The 18,066-nt window shown below is 33.9% G+C and overlaps 1 protein-coding gene across 2 annotated transcripts in view; it reads right to left on the bottom strand.

Moving 5' to 3' along the window:
* Nucleotides 1-18,066, bottom strand: part of SFR6 (sensitive to freezing 6) — a 212,951-nt gene that overhangs the window by 9,710 nt on the left and 185,175 nt on the right. For both annotated transcript variants that reach the window (XM_089798209.1, XM_089798210.1), the window contains 2 exons: nucleotides 11,910-12,087; nucleotides 11,047-11,570 (listed from right to left, as the gene is read on the bottom strand). In XM_089798209.1, coding sequence (XP_089654335.1) covers nucleotides 11,047-11,570; nucleotides 11,910-12,087 — 702 coding nt within the window. The remainder of the gene's footprint in view (nucleotides 1-11,046; nucleotides 11,571-11,909; nucleotides 12,088-18,066) is intronic.

Raw genomic sequence — 18,066 nt, 5'->3', positions numbered from 1 at the left:
CACCACTGGCTAAGGAAAATTTCAATAGAGCAAAAAATCTTTCTGTAAACCTCAGTTTTACAAGAACATGACATTGTATAAAGGTGTTAATGTTTTTCCAAGTAGAAAATTTCCATCACATTGTCTAATCCATGCTTAGGGAGAAATATTCATTGCGAAGAAATTTCAAAGTGTTCAAACTTGTCCTAGACATTCTACGCCAAAGGTGAAATTGCAACGATTCATTTAATTAAAAATGAAAGAGTGGAAAATTTATTTGTGTTCAAACTCTACACCCATGTCCAAATTGAATCATGGAGGGAACTAAGAGGGGTTGATTTGAAATTGGACAAGTATGGAATTATTGGTTGTAAAATATCTTTTAAATGCGCTCAGATTCAAGATCACACAAACGGTGATTCTCACATTGAAAATTGAAGAAACAAATCTAGAGCATGAGAATTTTAAAGAGAGAAAGTTTCTTTCTTGAGAGAGACTAAGTTTTGAAGTAAATTTTTAACATTTTAAAGGTTTAAATTTTATCCCAAGTGTACAATTAGATGTAGAAATGCATTTTATTTTAATTTCTTACATGATCTTATACCAAATATTTTATTCTACAGGAAAAAGAATTCCAATTCTAGATGTCAAAGGAAGACATTCAAGTCCCGAAATATCAGTTCTAGTGTTGAGGCCATCCAAGTTTCAAGCAATCTAATTCAAGGCATTTAAGGTTCAAGACCTCAAAGATCAAAGTCTATGTACAAATGTAGAAGGGAGAATGTAACATCTTGAATTAACTTCGCAAATCCAATACCATATCTAAAGTAGTTCTATGTGAAGAAATTACCGAATGACAAAATCATCAATGAATGAGCCCAATCCATTTCAAGAAAGTGAATTCCCAAGTAGGTACATGGAAGGAAGAAAATGGTCAAATGAAGATAATTTGAAAAGAAATAATCAACGTTGAAATTTGGGTTACAAATGATACAATTTGAAAAGATTTCAACCTACATGGCACCCAATGTGTTGACATGGCATCTAGTCATCTCCACCAACTAATTAAAGGTCTCCAAGCCAAATCTCACTTCATTTCAAGAAAAAGAATCGAGAATAATCTATTTAAGGAAGATGGTCAATTAATAAGTAATACCCATCTTGCGTCATTATGGGTCAAATTTGACCTCTCCCACTAAGAGAACCCCCTTCAAATTGGTTCATGTGGACCCGCTCATTCATTGTAGATTATCTTTCCATGCCCTATCCCTAACCAAGGCTAAGGAGGCAACATCTAAGCTAGTGATTTTGTTTCGATCCAAACCACTTATTGTAATCTAAAACCTATATAAAGGCCTCACTTTTCATTTGTAGAAGAGCAAATTTTGAGATTGATGCTTAAGAGCTACCAATATAAGAAAGTTATCATTAAAGTTTGGTTATTTCTAAATATATTTTGGTGCTTGCATGTTCTCTTTGTTCCTCACTCAAAACAGATTTGTTTTCAAGTACTTAAATGAATGTGATTGATGACGGTGTTATGGTGGAATCATTTTTCCACACCTTTTGTTCTTAAGTGATTCCTAAACAAAATGTAAGGTCGGTTATGAGCCCTTATGCAGATGCTTTACTTCTATCATTGATGCAGATTGTTTGTTTTGTTGATGTTCATTGGAATATGAAAATTCCTTGCACAACACTTGAAGATCTCGCTAGCATTGTGTAGTTGAATTTGGCGAAGCAAAGTATGGTAGATTCCATTGTAGCAATCTTTCTATTTTATATTCTTAGGATAAGATTAGACCTATCTCACCCTTATCTCATTTACTTTTCCGCATATTCGTGAAATTCCCCAAACAAAGGTATTGTCATTGCTATATCATCTACAAGCTCCCATACCCAATGGTATCTAAATCATCTTGAGAACAAGTATGTAAGTCCCTTCGTGATACCAACATATCACATCAACAATTGACCTTATCCATTGTCAAAAAGTGACAAAAAACCTTGCAATCAATTGTATGATCTTTTGTAATCTTATCATACACAAGATTTTTGTCATATCCCTATTTTAGGATAGAATTTTAATAATAGCTAGATAATATAACATTATTAAATAAATAATAAAGTTATATTAAAACTAATACTAAAATATAAAACAAGAAAATGATAATCATTTAATCTATATCATTAATAAAATAATATTTAGAATGATATTTTTAATAACTAAAATAATAATAAAATCTCAATGAGTAAAGAAAGAAATTAAATTAAATATAAAAGACAATATTGTAGAAAGTATGTTGAATTTCTAAATAGAATTTAATAATAAATAAAATAAACACAAATAAATAAGTAAAGAAATAATATAATATAGAATAATATTATTAAGTAAATCTAATGAAAAGTCAAGAGATGTTTAACAAATAGACACGACTCCTTACAATTAAGATATAAAAGGGAGGAGAGTTTATTTTAGAGAGGTCAAAAACAAAGGAGAAGAGAGGAGATCAAAAAGGAAAAATGGAAGAGGAAAGTAATATGAAGAAAATAAGGAAGTGACTTTTTGAAAAGGAGTCAATGATATTGAAAGGATGTGAACCTTCGAAAGGGTCATAATTATGAATAGTTGTAACTCTTCAAAATATTGTGCTTATAAAGTAGTGGGACTTTTCCAAAGGATTTTAGTTATGGAGTGTTATGACATTTTGAAATTATTATAACTATGAAATGTTGTGACTTTTCAAAGGATTTGTATTATGAAAGGGTGTGACTCTTGGAAAAGAAGAAGGTAAGAAAGGTATATTTATGAATTATATTTGTTTAATTTTGTTTATAAATTTATTTATATTAATGAACCATACTTGTGGATAATATTGTGTTAGCTCATGGGTTAACACCATGGATATTAATGAGACTCGAAGCATGGAGCATGTGAAATATTAAGATCTCCATTGTCCGCCATGGTCGAGAATCAATGTGAACTCGAAACATGGAGCATGTGAGATATTAATATCTACATCGTCCGCCATGGTTGAGAATTAATATCAAAGCATGGAGCATGGAGATATTAAGATCTCCATTGTTCGCCATGGCCGATAATCGATGTGCCAGAATATTCTGATGTTGTCAAACATATGCATATGTCGTTGGCCTTGGATAGAGGATGCCTGTCCAAGAAGAATCTTAAGGGGTGCGCTCCTAGGATGATGGCAAGGTAGCTATGAGCTAAGAAGCCTGATCTGGAGATGTCCTTAAGATTGGGGTTAACTTAGAGGGTATAATAATATAGTTAGTGTTATTATTATTGTGATTCTAAAATTATTTTGTAGGTATTACTTGTCCCTAACTAACCCTATTACAGGGGACATTACAGTGGTATCAGAGCATGATCTTGCCATCCGATAGGGTTAAAGAGGCTCTAGAAAAATTATTTATATAAAAGACTAATGTACAAAGTTAATGACTATTAGAAAGGATTCAAACATATCCATGGTAGAAACCGAAGAATTTGGACTAAAAGAAATATATATTTCAACTCAACAGAAAAAATTATCTAATTACTTGAGGACAAGCAATTTGACGAAGGGCGGACTGTCATATCCTTATTTTAAGATAGAATTTTAATAATAACTAAATAATTTAATGTTATTAAATAAATAATAAAGTTATATTAAAATTAATACTAAAATATAAAACAAGGGAATGATAATTATTTAATCTATATTATTAATAAAATAATATTTAGAATAATCTTTTTAATAACTAAAATAATAATAAAATTTCAATGAGTAAAGAAAGAAATTAAATTAAATACAAGAGACAATATTGTAGAAAGTATGTTAAATTTCTAAATAGAATTTAATAATAAATAAAATAAACACAAATAAAAAAGTAAACAAATAATATAACATAGAATAATATAAATTAAGTAAATCTAATGAAAAGTCAAGAGATGTTTAACAAATAGACATGACTCTTTAAAATTACGATATAAAAAGGAGAGTTTATTTTAGAGAGGACAAAAAAAGAAGAGAGGAGTTCAAAAAGGAAAAATGGAAGAGGAAAGTAATATGAAGATATTGCAAGGATGTGAACCTTCAAAAGGGTCATAATTTTGAATAGTTGCAACTATTCAAAAATATTGTGATTATAAAGTAGTGGGACTTTTTCAAAGGATTTTAGTTATGAGGTGTTGTGACCTTTTGAAATTATTATAACTATGAAGTGTTGTGACTTTTCAAAGGATTTGTATTATGAAAGGGTGTGACTCTTGGAAAAGAAAAAGGTAAGAAAGGTATATTTATGAATTATATTTGTTTAATTATGTTTATAAATTTATTTATATTAATGAACCATACTTGTGGATAATATTGTGTTAGCTCATAGGGTTAACATCATGGATATTAATGAGACTCAAAGCATGGAGCATGTGAGATATTAAGATCTCTATTGTCCACCATGGCCGAGAATCAATGTGAACTCGAAACATGGAGCATGTGAGATATTAATATCTACATTGTCCGCCATAGCTAAGAATCGATATTGAAGCATGGAGATATTAAGATCTCCATTGTCTGCCATGTCCGATAATCGATGTGCCAAAATATTATGATGTTGTCAAACATATGCATATGTCGTTGGCCTTGGATAGAGGATGCTCGTCCAAGAAGAATCTTAAGGGGTACACTCCTAGGATGACAGCGAGGTAGCTATGAGCTAAGAAGCCCAATCTGGAGACATCCTTAAGATTGGGGTTAACTTAGAGGGTAGAATAATATAGTTAGTTTACTATTATCGTGATTCTTACATTACTTGCAGGTGTTACTTGTCCCTAACTAACCCTATTAGTGGGGACATTACAATTTTGCTCAAGAGATAATAAGAGACCTCAATATTTTATTTCGTTCGCCGTACAGTCACAAAACACACATCAAGTATGTTTCTTGATAAACAAATTTAAATTATGCAGTCACTAGTGGGCAATATATTTAGCAGACTGAAAATCAGATTAGTTGAAGTTGAAATTTTTAAGTTTTGATCATGGGGGATAATATACCTCCAATATTTTTGATGATTATTGTCTTGAAAGTTGAATTTAACAACTAGGCTATCTTATCATACTACAAAAGAACCCTCCTACGTGACGATAAATCCAAGGTTTAAAATTTAGTCAAGACCCAGAATATCTTAATGTATTCTCAAAATAAGTCCAGTGTCAATGTATTATGGCCCTTCGACCTCCGTGATCTCAAGACGAGGACATACCTAAGATAGGGGGACAACGATAGAGCATCCCTCAATGTTGCCCAAGCACCACCCAACCACAATCAAAATGCAAGGACAATGTAGCATACCCAAAATGATGAGGGGATGCCTAGGCATCCCTTAATTGTCCAAAGGGCATCTAGGCATTCTATGGCGGAAGGCGTCTAAAGTGGATTTACACACAAAAACATTAAAAATATTGTGTTTCCAAGGGAGTTCAAACATGTCAATTTTGCAAGAAAAATGTCTCAAATTTGAGGAATCCAAAGGCCAGACAAGAGGTAAAGCGTGCTTGACAGAAATGCCCCAAGAACACACAAGGAGCATTGCCCCTTGCCCCCCATTGGAGGTGGCTGCTCCTAGACACTTGCTTTCAAATTTAAAAGAAAAGAAGAAATTAATTGGGAAATTGTGTCGAATTGAGTTGATATCGTGGTACACACTTCATTGTGTTCCAGTTTGGAGGACTTTGCCTTGAAGGATGATTAGTGGCCTCCCTTCACTACACTTTTACATTTGTAATTATTTTGATATCATGCTACTCATTGTAATCATCTTTATAGTATTTTTGATATCTTACATTTGCTGATTCAACAATTTCATTTGTCAAATTAGAATTTTATTTAGTATTCTAATATTCTATTGATATTCAATGTTCATTGCTCAAAGTTCGAGTATTTGGTATTTGCAATTTTACTACTTATACATCTTTTTCATAACTAGCATTTCAAGTACCATATGTGCACTTCAAACTATGATGTTTTTAACTTTTTCTTAAGAGTGAATTTAAGAATTTTAATGATTGTCATAGATTGTATAACCTATTAATAATTTTTTTTTAGCTACAATGTTAATTCATTTTGTTATTTCCCTTTTGTTAGGCTTCATTTTATTTTCTTTAAAATATATGGCATTCATGATGACAACTAAGAAAACTAGCAAATATATGGACCTCTGCTAGAAACGTGTAAATGGAAGTATAATGAAAGAAATGAATGTATGCATTTATTGTATTTAAGATATAAAAGAAGCATAAATCATTTAAAATATTATGTTGCATATCCTTTGCCCAACTCTAGGGCCATGTAGAAAAACAAATAGTGTTAGACGTAGGGTTGTTGAACCAGATCGACCTATTAATGCTCGATACAACTAGACTTATAAAATCCATGGTAGGTTGCTAAACTATGCAACAAATCCCAAAAGTGAGGATGCCACACTACAAAAAAATCCCCCTTCTAGCATCACTTGCCATAGCCTACATGGCTTGGAACCTACAACAAAGCATTAATACACTTGTTAGAAAAGTGGTTATCGTTACACCGAAAGATTGGCCTATTAATGACCCATTCAACCACTAGACTTATAGAATCCACAAGAGGTTGTTAAAACATGTCAGGAATTCTATGAGGGATGCACATTGTCGACAAATATATAGGTTTTAAACAAGGCAAAATTTCTACATAAACATTATTAAAAAAAAAAGAAAGAAAAAGGGAATACTAGAGGTAATTGGAGCCTCAAACCCATTTTTCCATTCTAAAGCATCATATGCTAAAGGAGATATGTGAGGTTCTTTCATTGGGATACAAATACAAGAAATAGGTAGTGTTGGCAACCATAGTTCCTATTTCTTTGTTCCTCTTTACCCCCTCCTCCCTCCATGCAACCTTCAATGTAAGGTAGTGTACGGAATAGGGAATTGCTTTATGAGACAAAGTTGGCATGTACCAAATTTTGGTGACACATAAGCATTCCATTCAATGTTTACTTTGGGGCCTATTTAAAGCAGTTAGGTAGTACATTGACCATGGGATTTAAGAGGTTTGAGGCGTTAAGAGGCCCAATATTAGAAATTAAATAGACCATGGGATATAAGAGATTTCCTTAAGCAGCCCATTATTGGAGGATGAGGTCCAAAAACACATCTAAGCTAATAGAGTAACAAAAACAAATTTGGCAAAGCAAAGGGTGTAATATTGTATCCTACAAGAACAAATAAAAAGAATAGAACACCGATTAACACCTTTAGTGGCATTAGGATGACAATAGTCTTCATAAACTCAATTGGTGATTCTACTCAAGTAAAGAATAGGGAGATCAGAGGTAGCTTGTTGAATGAGATGGTAATGAAAATGGTAGTAGGAAATGTAATCCAAAAGCAACAAACAATGCATCCATGTATGGGACAATCAATAGACCAAGACACTAACCTATCTCAGAGCCCTTTTGCCCCCAAATACCTTCACCTGCTCCTTCAAGACACAAAGACAGTAAGTTGGATGAAGAACGAGGTAAGAAGTTCGATGAATGTTAACAAATTCATCTACAACCAAGGGAATTGAGTTTCATGAGAATTCATGCAAAAGGCCAAAAACTTGTACAAAAAAAAGTCACACACGTTGCTACTAATTTCCTCACCTTGCAACCACATAACCTAACCTTAGGCAAATGTTTGTGAGGAGAAAGTGATTCCAAAGTACTTACTACAAAGTGGTCGAAGCAAAGCAAGTCGTGGGGACCACTTTCAACAATACATTTACCAAGACCATGGAGACCCTCGAGGAAAGTTTTACATTATAAAATTTATATATAAAAAGAACTCAAGAAGTTTTTGTTTGTTTTCAATTTTGTTAACTTCATTTATTTTACTAATTTAGTACAATTTCCTAATGTCCTTTTCATTCACCCTCTTGTTTAAAGGGTCAAAATTGTAAGTTACAGTTCTATAATTGGTGGATTGAGATGAAAACCCCATGAATTATCAATATGAGACCATTGATAGGACCAAAGAAGCAATTGAATGTTTGCAATGGTCAAACTAAACCAAATATAACCCCACATGGAACATTGCCGATTGGAGGTGGAACCAAGAAATCCACCAGCATGTTCATGTTGCCTACTTTTTCCACCCTAAATGTTGTTTCTCCCTTTCATTCAGAACAAATGCAGAGATAAAGCTTGGGCTTCACATATTTAGAGTGTGGTTGGTTCCTAATAAAAACCTTGAGGTCTCATACATGATAAGATACAAAAATGACTATGGGTGAAAAGGGAATTATTTTCATTGTTCAACGTTATAAAATCATAGAAGAGCTGTTATGCAGTCATATAAATAGAACATATACATTTGATTTTAGTCTGCTATTCATTTTTTCTCTTTTAACTTTACTAAAATCCCTACAAAGGTATAAATGGTGTCCTCACTCATTTGTGCTGGGAATATTTTTGTGCTATAATGCCTAAAAATCTTCTATTTGTGTGAAAATCAAAATCAGTTTTTATGCCATACATACATAGAAGCATAATAGATTAACTGAAAGGCACCTGAATGATATTGTCTTTGGGTGCTAGAACATTTAGAGTGCCAAGATATAATAATGTGTTTGACATTGATTTCATTGATCAATATTCAGATTGGATTGTTGAAGATGCAGGTCCAGTATTTACTAATAATGACATGGCATTGGAGGGATGTTGCCAAACTGAAAGTGAATGTGGCAGCATATAATGAGGTAGAGAAAAGGTTTGTAAGTCATCACGTTTAGGTTCATTGCATACACAACATGATCCTATGCTTGAGGCTCCTATTGAGGATGTTTAAGTACCATCTGCAATAACAGCAAAGAAGATGATTTTTCTATAATGCAAGCATGTCAAAGGGTAAATGAGATAGAGAAACAAAAGAGGCAATAGGAGGAATCATCAAGAGCACTCAAAGCATCTCTTGCCACACACTGTTAAGAATAGTACTACAAGAATTCTCATAGTAGTGGTAATCCAATGGCTCGTGATTTTAGCTGCAATAAAAACAAATTTCCAAAAGAGCTCTTCATGCACTTTCATTATGAAAGTAAGAAACTCATTATAAGAGTAAAAAGTTCAAGTTAACGGGATTGCAAGAATAAGATCCACAAATGGTTCTAACTCATCAGAGCAAAAGTTTCTCAATAAGGTTCAACAAGTCTGACACAATTATTTGCTCTACAAACTCCATCATCATAACCAAAATTTCATGTTGTAGAAGATCAAACTCAACATCAACAATCAGTACGTTCTAGCCTCAAGTTGAAACTTGACATGGCACCAAATTGAATGAAACAAAAGGTCGAGCAGCACTTTAGTCATTTATTAGTACTTATTATGCTTATCAAAAAAGTGTTCAAACATGTCATATTTGTGTTATCAAGAGATTTCAGCAGTACCAAATTTGATGATGTGCCTTAATTCTTGGCATTTTCTTGGTACTTACTACTTACAACTCAATTGTCACTTCTTAAAAGGAGGTACTACTAAGTCTCTTGACCTCTTAAGAAAATTATTTTGTTTGGATATATGGGAGCTAAGGATTTGACTTTGAACTTGTTAACATGCTCATGTAGGTCTGGATCTTTTATTTTCTGTTGTGGGAAACAGAGACCAAAAAGAACTTCCACATGGATTAGTTCTAATTGCATAAGGGTTTCCAGGAGTTCAAAGAAAACTACTAATAATTATTTTCATTAATCACTCATGAAGTTATTGCATATCAATGTCACTGGAAGTCGCTGCTTTGCCAAGAGCAAGAGGTGCAAATGTTGATTTTATTTATTTGGATGCGCTTAAGATGACCTCCATTTGTAGCACATAAAAATCAGACTCATATGGATAAAAACTATAAACTCATTGAAGGAAGTTTTTTGAAAATAGAATAATGACAGCATAAGTTCATTAACATTTAAAAGACAATCAAAAATCCAAAATGTGACATGCACCTACACATTTTTTGTGAGGGAGAGGTGGCATCTACCTGCCATAAAACAAGGAGTTATATGTAGTAGAGGTAGCATGAGCTCAACTCAGTCAAGGAGATGGTTTGTACTCAAGTATTTAATAATTTACATAGGTAAATAGATATTAATTACCCAAGAAAATGCAGTATATGGTGCATTGAATAAATTATATATATATATATATATATATATATATATATATATATATATATATATATATATATATATATATATATATATATATATATATATATTCAAAGAAAACAATCGAACACTCCAAAAAACAGATCCAAAGAACGCAACCTGATACCAAATAGAACAAGGACTACAATCTCACACTCCAAGCAACAGTAAACCTAGTGCCACAAAAAGAATAACACTTAAATCATGCAAAGAATTCTGAGATGGCATCATCAAAAGAAACTGGCACTGTGGAGAAATAAGAGGGTCAAAATACTTGGAAGAAATACTTCTTTTAAGGACATTTCTTTCTCTCCATAACAAAATCTTACAATTAATTACATAGATTCTGTTTCCAAGTAGCCTTGAGAGCCTAGAATCAATTTCAAATTCAAGAAACAATTAGAGAGATTAGATCTAAGATTAAATAAGCTGAACTTGACAGCTCTTAGGGGGCAAGGCCCGGAGGAGCAACCAGAAACTCTGCTTCTTAATTGCTCCTTTCCATACCATATTTTTCCACCACATTTTTTATGTTTGAACGTATATTTACCTACATATGGCCAAAAACTGATATACTAAAACTGGAAGCTTAAATTTATGATTACAAGGATTTGAGTAGCAATGGTAGTTTACTGTACAGAAATAACAAGTTCATATCTAAATTCTAGTACTAGCATTAAATTCTACTGACAATTCATTTAAAGTAATTAACATTTGGACCATCTATAACACTATAATAATTCATATTACACTATAAATTTAATTATGGAGTTTCTATATGGTATTAATGATAACTAATGTCTTGTCTCAGGCAAATGCAAACACAATAAGTTAAAATGCTAACCTCCTCTGCTGTGTACCCTTGACCAGCATTCCCATTTCCTAAGCGTGGAGGTCGATTATTAGAAATTTCATCTAGTCCCTTGAGGCCAGGAATTGCCTGCCCAGACCTGAGTCCATCTTCAGTTTTAACAACCGTCATGTAAGAGGGCCTAGAAACAGCCGGATTTGCGTCTTCAATATTTTTGCCTCCAAATACTGGCTGGGTTTTGCCACTCTGCATATCAGGATTTCTTTGGGTTCCACTAATAAAGCGAGGCAACTGTCTTCGGCGAAAAATCAAACAGAATAATAACAGTTGACACAACCTATGAAGGAAATGGCAATCTCCAATAAGCCTAACAGCAGGGGTTCCAGGAAAAGTTGCTGTATTGACACTAAGCGGCAACAGAGGAGCCGGCCCATTCACAGAACTAGGAGTTGTAGATGGGCTTCCTTCTGCATTACTGCTGATCTTGGCAATAGCACCTTGAACCCATGCTTGCATTTGTGTATTTCCAGGGTTAGTTGTTGTTCCCCCAGAAGCTCCTGGAGGCAAGCATCAAAATTACATGTGTCAATATCAAACTCCTGCTTCCTTTCAATTTGAGCATAATCATGAAAATCTCAATGAATGCATAGAATTCATCTACCCTGACAAAAGGACATAAGCTATTCAAGAATTCGAGAACCAGCTAGATAACAACATTACAAAAATTCACAATGTCCCAAACAAAAGAAATTCCAAATAGACATAACTTTTAACACATCGATATTTATGGCAGATAAATAAACAATAATGAAGAATTTCAAGCCAGCTAACTGCAAAGCCCAAAAATCCTATTTCTGTTTTCAATGATAAAATGAAGCCTTGCTGGCTAACCTAACCTTGGCCAGGAGATGAAGAAGTCCCTCCGGTGGTTGGGCTTGCACCCATACTGCGACTGCTTGCTGAACTTACAGGAACTCCAACAGCATGACTAGCTAATGTGCGACAAAAGCTAGCATAGCGCCGCAAACGTGTAAGAAAATGAGAAGCTAAATCAAGAACAGCATCAACATAAGCCTGTGACAAAAAAGGAAGCCCATTATAAGCTGCTTTTATAAGAATGCAGACAAAATGAAAAGCCAATGGCTGTAGATAGATTTTTCAAATCACAAACAAGAATATATTATGGCTATACCAACAAATTAATATACAGAGGATGGAAGTCATATTTTCTGTAACAAAGTTTTTCTGAGCTTCCGGAAAATTCTTTCAAATTGCCCCAAAATTTTGTAATGTCCAATTTTAACAGAAGCCCCAAAGAAACCTTTAAAATGTCAACATTTAGAACTTATGATCGAAAAAATTAAAAATAAATATTGCTATCAGTGCACACTTTCAAAACCACTATCATTTCTTTGCATTACTATTTCTGTCAACTGTTATGTTTTCTGTGAAATTTGCTATAAGTTTTTTGTAGCCTCAACCTTCTTTACAAATCACAGACGTGGAATTTTAAACAAAACAAACAAAAATACAGAGCATGGAAGGCCTGTGGTTAAAGCAATCAAAATCAGCATAAGAAAATAAAATATGGTGGATACATAAAAGCAATGGAGCCTCCTGGCCCTTGTTTTTCCTGTTTAATTCATCTGACCATATTAAAGTTTGTAGAACTTTAAGAAGAAAGGAAAATCATTAAAGAATCAATAGACCATATTCAATACCCTCAGAAATAATGCTTGGTTCCCTTTCTAATAAGAATTCTACAAAGAAAGCTCCCATCTCATACCTAAATTGTCATCTACTACTTTAACAAAACAAATAATTTAAGAGAAAAGTGACATAGTAGGATCAGGACTCACGCAAAAAAATCTCAATAGCATGGGTCCTTTAAGTGCAACTCAGTAAACACTTGTTCAGAATGATGGAGAATAAAAAACAATGCCAAGCAAATGTTTAAGAAAATACTCTTCAGGCTGAGAAGAGCAATAAATAATTAAAATGACTAACAATGACCTTAATGCTACAATGAATTGAGTCAACTGAGTATATCATGTGCATCTTATCTCCCAAGATTCAGGAATCAAATACACAAACAGATCACCTAGGTTCAAAGAAAATCTCACAATAACCAACTGAAGTGAACAAACTGCCAAACCCAATGATGCCTAAAGATGCACACAATATGCTCTATGTGCAGCTATACTCATGGTATGTCATAGAGTATAAAAAGTGTATAGGCTCACTAAATTTTGTTTCGAGGATTATCTGATCCATTTTTGGTGTGTTTAGATCCATTTGGTTTGAGCTTGGTCATATGGCAACATAGTACCAGCTTGGAAGTCTTTATCCAAGGTGTTATGTGAATCATTTTAGATGTCATTACAACACCAAGGATTTTGGTCGAGTTGGAGTCAAGTGCGCATAAGGACAAAAAGATACCCAGAAAGATGACAAAATTGCAAAAAGTTGTCAAATACAATTTTGACAACTTTTGGAAGAGAGTCACCTTCACCAACCAAATATAGAAGGTCAAGAGATGGCTGGGGGAGGAAATATTAAGAGTTGTATGTCATTTTGAACAAGAGAGAACCCAGTTGTACGGACTGAGCACTTTTTGGAAGTTGAAGAATAAAGGATTTTTGTGGTTTTTCTGCAATTTTCACTATTTCCAGCTCATGTTCTCTGTTGTATGAATTGGTGAACATGCAACTATGACAGATTCATGTATAGTAGTGTGTTAGCTTTCATTTACTTCAAGTTTGGTGCATTCTTGTTATATTTGATAGAAGAAATGACTATTTTGGGTGACTGGGTCTAAAGCCCTGATTGAGTGAGAGTTTGTCTGAAAATGACCCATTACTTTAAAATCCTCCAGTAGCTTTCAACAGCCTTTTGGGGATCACAAGTAGTGGGAATGAATTTTCATTTGAAGTTGGTTTCATCCAGGGAAGTTCAGCGAGTGACAAGAACAACCAAGCCCTAGTCGGGCATCATCATCTGACCGGCATACTGAGAAAGAAGTTTAAGTATAACAAATATAGAAAATGGGTGGTAGGGTGGTTGGAATATGATGAAAATGTGTTATTAGGCTAGAACAGACCTCAGACTGAAGTGGGTTGAAAAGATAAGTATCTTTCTGAGTAGATTCACGTTGGAGACCTAAGTGTTTCATTGATGCCCTTAAGTCAATTGGAAAGAGAGTCACTGGCAGTAAGAATTGCATCCATGTGTTTTGTGGTAAGATGAATCCTGACGAAGTAATGGACTGGATTGAGGCATTGAAAAACCATTTTGAATGCAAACAGGTGGCTGAGAACCAAAAGGTAAGAATAGACAAATCCAAGATGAAAGGGTCTGCACTTGGTGGAATAATCTCCAGGATGAAAGAGCCAGTGACAGGAAGAATTTAATTTCTTCATGGCACAGAATGGCTTCAAAAGTCAAAGAAGAATTTATGCAAGATGATTATAAGGTTCACCTAAATAGGAAGAGACAAAATCTGAAACAGAGGGATATGGATGTTAGTGGCTATACATCAGAGTTCCATTGACTTAGTCTGCGGTCACAGGTACATGAAAGTGAAAAGGAGAAGGTAGCAAGGTACCTCAATAGGTTGAAATTCAGTATTCAAGATTAGTTTATTGGCACCAGGTACAATGCATAAGTTTGTTCAGTTAGCCATGAGTAGAAGAAAAAATGAAGAGAAACAAGACCAGGGTAGCAGAGGCAGGGGTAGAAATTTCAGGAGCAGAGGCGGATCAAATGGCAGAAGACAGTCTCCTAGATCACCCGCTGAACCAGGTCAGAGTGAATCTGAAGGAGGTAATAATAACAGAGGCCCTTCAAGAGGGAGAAGGCCTAATGGAAGAGGACGATTTGCTGGGAGAACAAATGGCCCATTCAGATGTTAAAACTGCAATCAGAAAGGACACCCAGCTCATAGGTGCCTTGAGAAGAACAATACAAACAATCAAGGAAAAAGGACAGCATGGTTAATACAAGAAGATACCCTAAGTTCAACTCACCCTCTAAACTATTGGATCTTAAGGAAGGAGCATGTCTAATGATGAGAAGAACATTATTGAAGATACCAAATGTACAAGAGCCTCCACAGAGAAAGACCATCTTCAGAACAAATAGCAAGAGCCGAGGAAAGGTATGTAAACTTATAATTGACTTGGGTTCAACTGAAAATTTTGGTATCTTTGGAAATGGTTCAGAAATTGAAATTAGAAAAGTTATGACATCCTTTTCCTTATAGAGTGTCATGGTTAACTAAAGGCCAACAAAATCTTGTGAATGAGCACTCTTGGTTAGAATTCCAAGTGGGAGAATATAGAAACAAGGTCCTATGTGACATAGCTGATATGGTTGCCTGCCATTTACTTTTAGGACATCCATGGCAATATGACTTAGATGTCCAACACAATGGTAGGAAGAACACCCATAACATAGTTAAGGATGGGAAAAGGTACACTATGAGGCCACTACCTGATAACAAATTAGAAAAGCCAAGGGAAGCCACTGTCGTGTGTGGGAGGAAAAGAATTTTTACAAATAGTTAAAGAGAAAGATAACCCATGCTATGCTTGACTTATCAAACAAGAGAAGTTGAAGAAAGAGGCAAAAGATAACAAGAAGAAAGTAGGACCTAAGGAAGTCAAGGACTTGTTGGATAAACGTTAACCCCTACTAGGGAGATTACTCATCTAACAGATTTCATTACTGGTTCTACCCTACCAAACAAAGCTGCCTACAAGTTAACCCCTAAGCAGAATGAAGAAGTGGCTAAACAGATTCAAGACTTCCTTGCTAGAGGACTGATCAGGAAGAGCCTTAGCCCTTGTGTTGTCCCAGCAATTCTAGCTCCTAAAAAGGAGGATAAATGGAGGCTATGCACAGATTCAAGAGCCATTAATAGGAGTACAATCAGGAATAGGTTCCCTATGCCTAGAATTGAAGACTTGTTAGACTGTTTGGGTGGAGCAAGGTACTATTCCAAGATAGACCTTAAAAGTGGTTATCATGAAATAAGAATTAGGACGAGATGAGTGGAAAACAACTTTTAAAACTAATGAGGGATTATATGAGTGGATGGTTATGCCCTTTGGATTCTCTAATGCTCCTAGTACCTTCATGAGACTTATGAATGAAGTTTCAAAACCCTTCATTGTCAGATTTGTAGTAGTTTATTTGGATGATATACCGGTGTTTAGCAGAACTAGAGAAGAACCTTTGATGCTGTTGTTTTTCTTCAGGATCGTTGCAAATATAATAGCACTATTGTTGTTCAGTATGTGTATTCCAAATGCAACATCCTCTTAGGTTTATATATAGAGAATAGGCCATGAATAGACATGTCCCTTCATAAGACATGTCTATTCATTAATACGATAATTAACATTACATATATATAATTATATTACATTAATCTTTCTCATACAACAATAACCCTATATCTCAAATATAAAGAACACACACACACATATATAAAAATTATATCTTATATATAATAGGTTTATCAGACTGAAGCTATCAAACATCAACACTCCCTCTTAGCTTAGAAGGATAACCACATAAGAATAAACATTACTTCAATGTAATATTACAAATAACAATTTTAAGAATATTTCATTTGATATCTCAAAAGATTTTCACCATTTGATATCCCATTCAATATCATGAGTATTGGTCTTCCAGAATATCAACACATAATATTCACCAACTAATCCAAAAGGTTTTGATACCACATTTGATATCAAGAGTATTGGTCTCCCTGAATATTAATGATATTCACCAAGTACTCAAAATAAGGTTTGATATCACATCTAATATCAAGAGTATTGGCCTCCTAGAATATCAATGATATTCACCAAGTACTCAAAATAAGGTTTGATATCGCATCTAATTTCAAGAGTATTGGCCTCCCAGAATATCAATGATATTAATCAAATACTCAAAATAACGTTTGATATCAAGAGTATTGGCCTCCCAAAATATCAATTATATTCACCAATTACTCTTTGAATAATGGCCTTCCAGAATGGCCTTCCATTACTCTATTGTTGCAAATGTACTAGCATTGTTGTTGTTCGGCATGTGTGTTCCAAATGCAACATCCTCTTAGGTTTATATATAGAGAATAGGCCATGAATACACATGTCCCTTCATAAGACGTGTATTCATTAATCGGATAATTAATATTAAAACAAATTTAATCATATATATAAATATAATTATATTATATTAATCTTTCTCATATAACAATAACCTTATATCTCAAATATAAAGAACACACACACACACATATAAATCATATCTTATATATAATAGGTTTATCCAACTGAATCTATCAAACATCAACAAATGCCAAACCCATTATGAGCTTCATTAATTAAAGGCCAAAATGAAATATGAAAAAACGAAACCATAATTAATAGAAAATCAAGGATAACGGAAGTGAGTTTGTTTGGGCAATTTGTATGCTCCTCATTGATCCTAAATTCAGCTCTCAAACCTTGATAGTTGAGAAAATAAGGAAAAGGAAAATCTAGGGCAGTTTGTGTAATGTCCCTATTTTTGGGTTCTCTAGCAGTGCAATCAGTGTTCACATTTTAAGTTTGTCACAAATTGGTATTTTCAATACGCTTATTTTGTTTAGAGGAGTTAAATTACGCTTTCAAATGTTATTCTCGGCTTTTTCTTTGGGCTAGGGAGCATTTATTTTTGGGAAGTCACCCAATTAGGCCCATTTATCATTTTTCATCCCCGCAATCACTCTTGTGCTATCAAATTTGGATTGTGATGCATTTTGATCATTTTCACAAATTGGGAGTGCTATTAGCTATAATTTAATCAAATTTGCACAGGTCGCTATTCTAATGAAAATTGTCTATTGTGAACCTTAGTATTATAGCTTGTTGGACCAAAGATAAGACATTTTTAATCTTGGGCACATAAAACAAGGACCATGTCTATCAAATTATCATTATTTTAATGAAGAGGTCATTTCTGAAGCAATAGTAGAGTTCAATTAATAAACTAGCTTCATTA

The sequence above is a fragment of the Cupressus sempervirens genome, chromosome 8 (assembly GCF_028749045.1).
Source record: "Cupressus sempervirens isolate cs-2001-9-10 chromosome 8, ASM2874904v1, whole genome shotgun sequence".
NCBI classification, from domain to species: domain Eukaryota; kingdom Viridiplantae; phylum Streptophyta; class Pinopsida; order Cupressales; family Cupressaceae; genus Cupressus; species Cupressus sempervirens.
The sequence above is the reverse complement of the archived record's forward strand: the minus strand, read 5'-3'. Positions and strand labels throughout refer to the sequence as shown.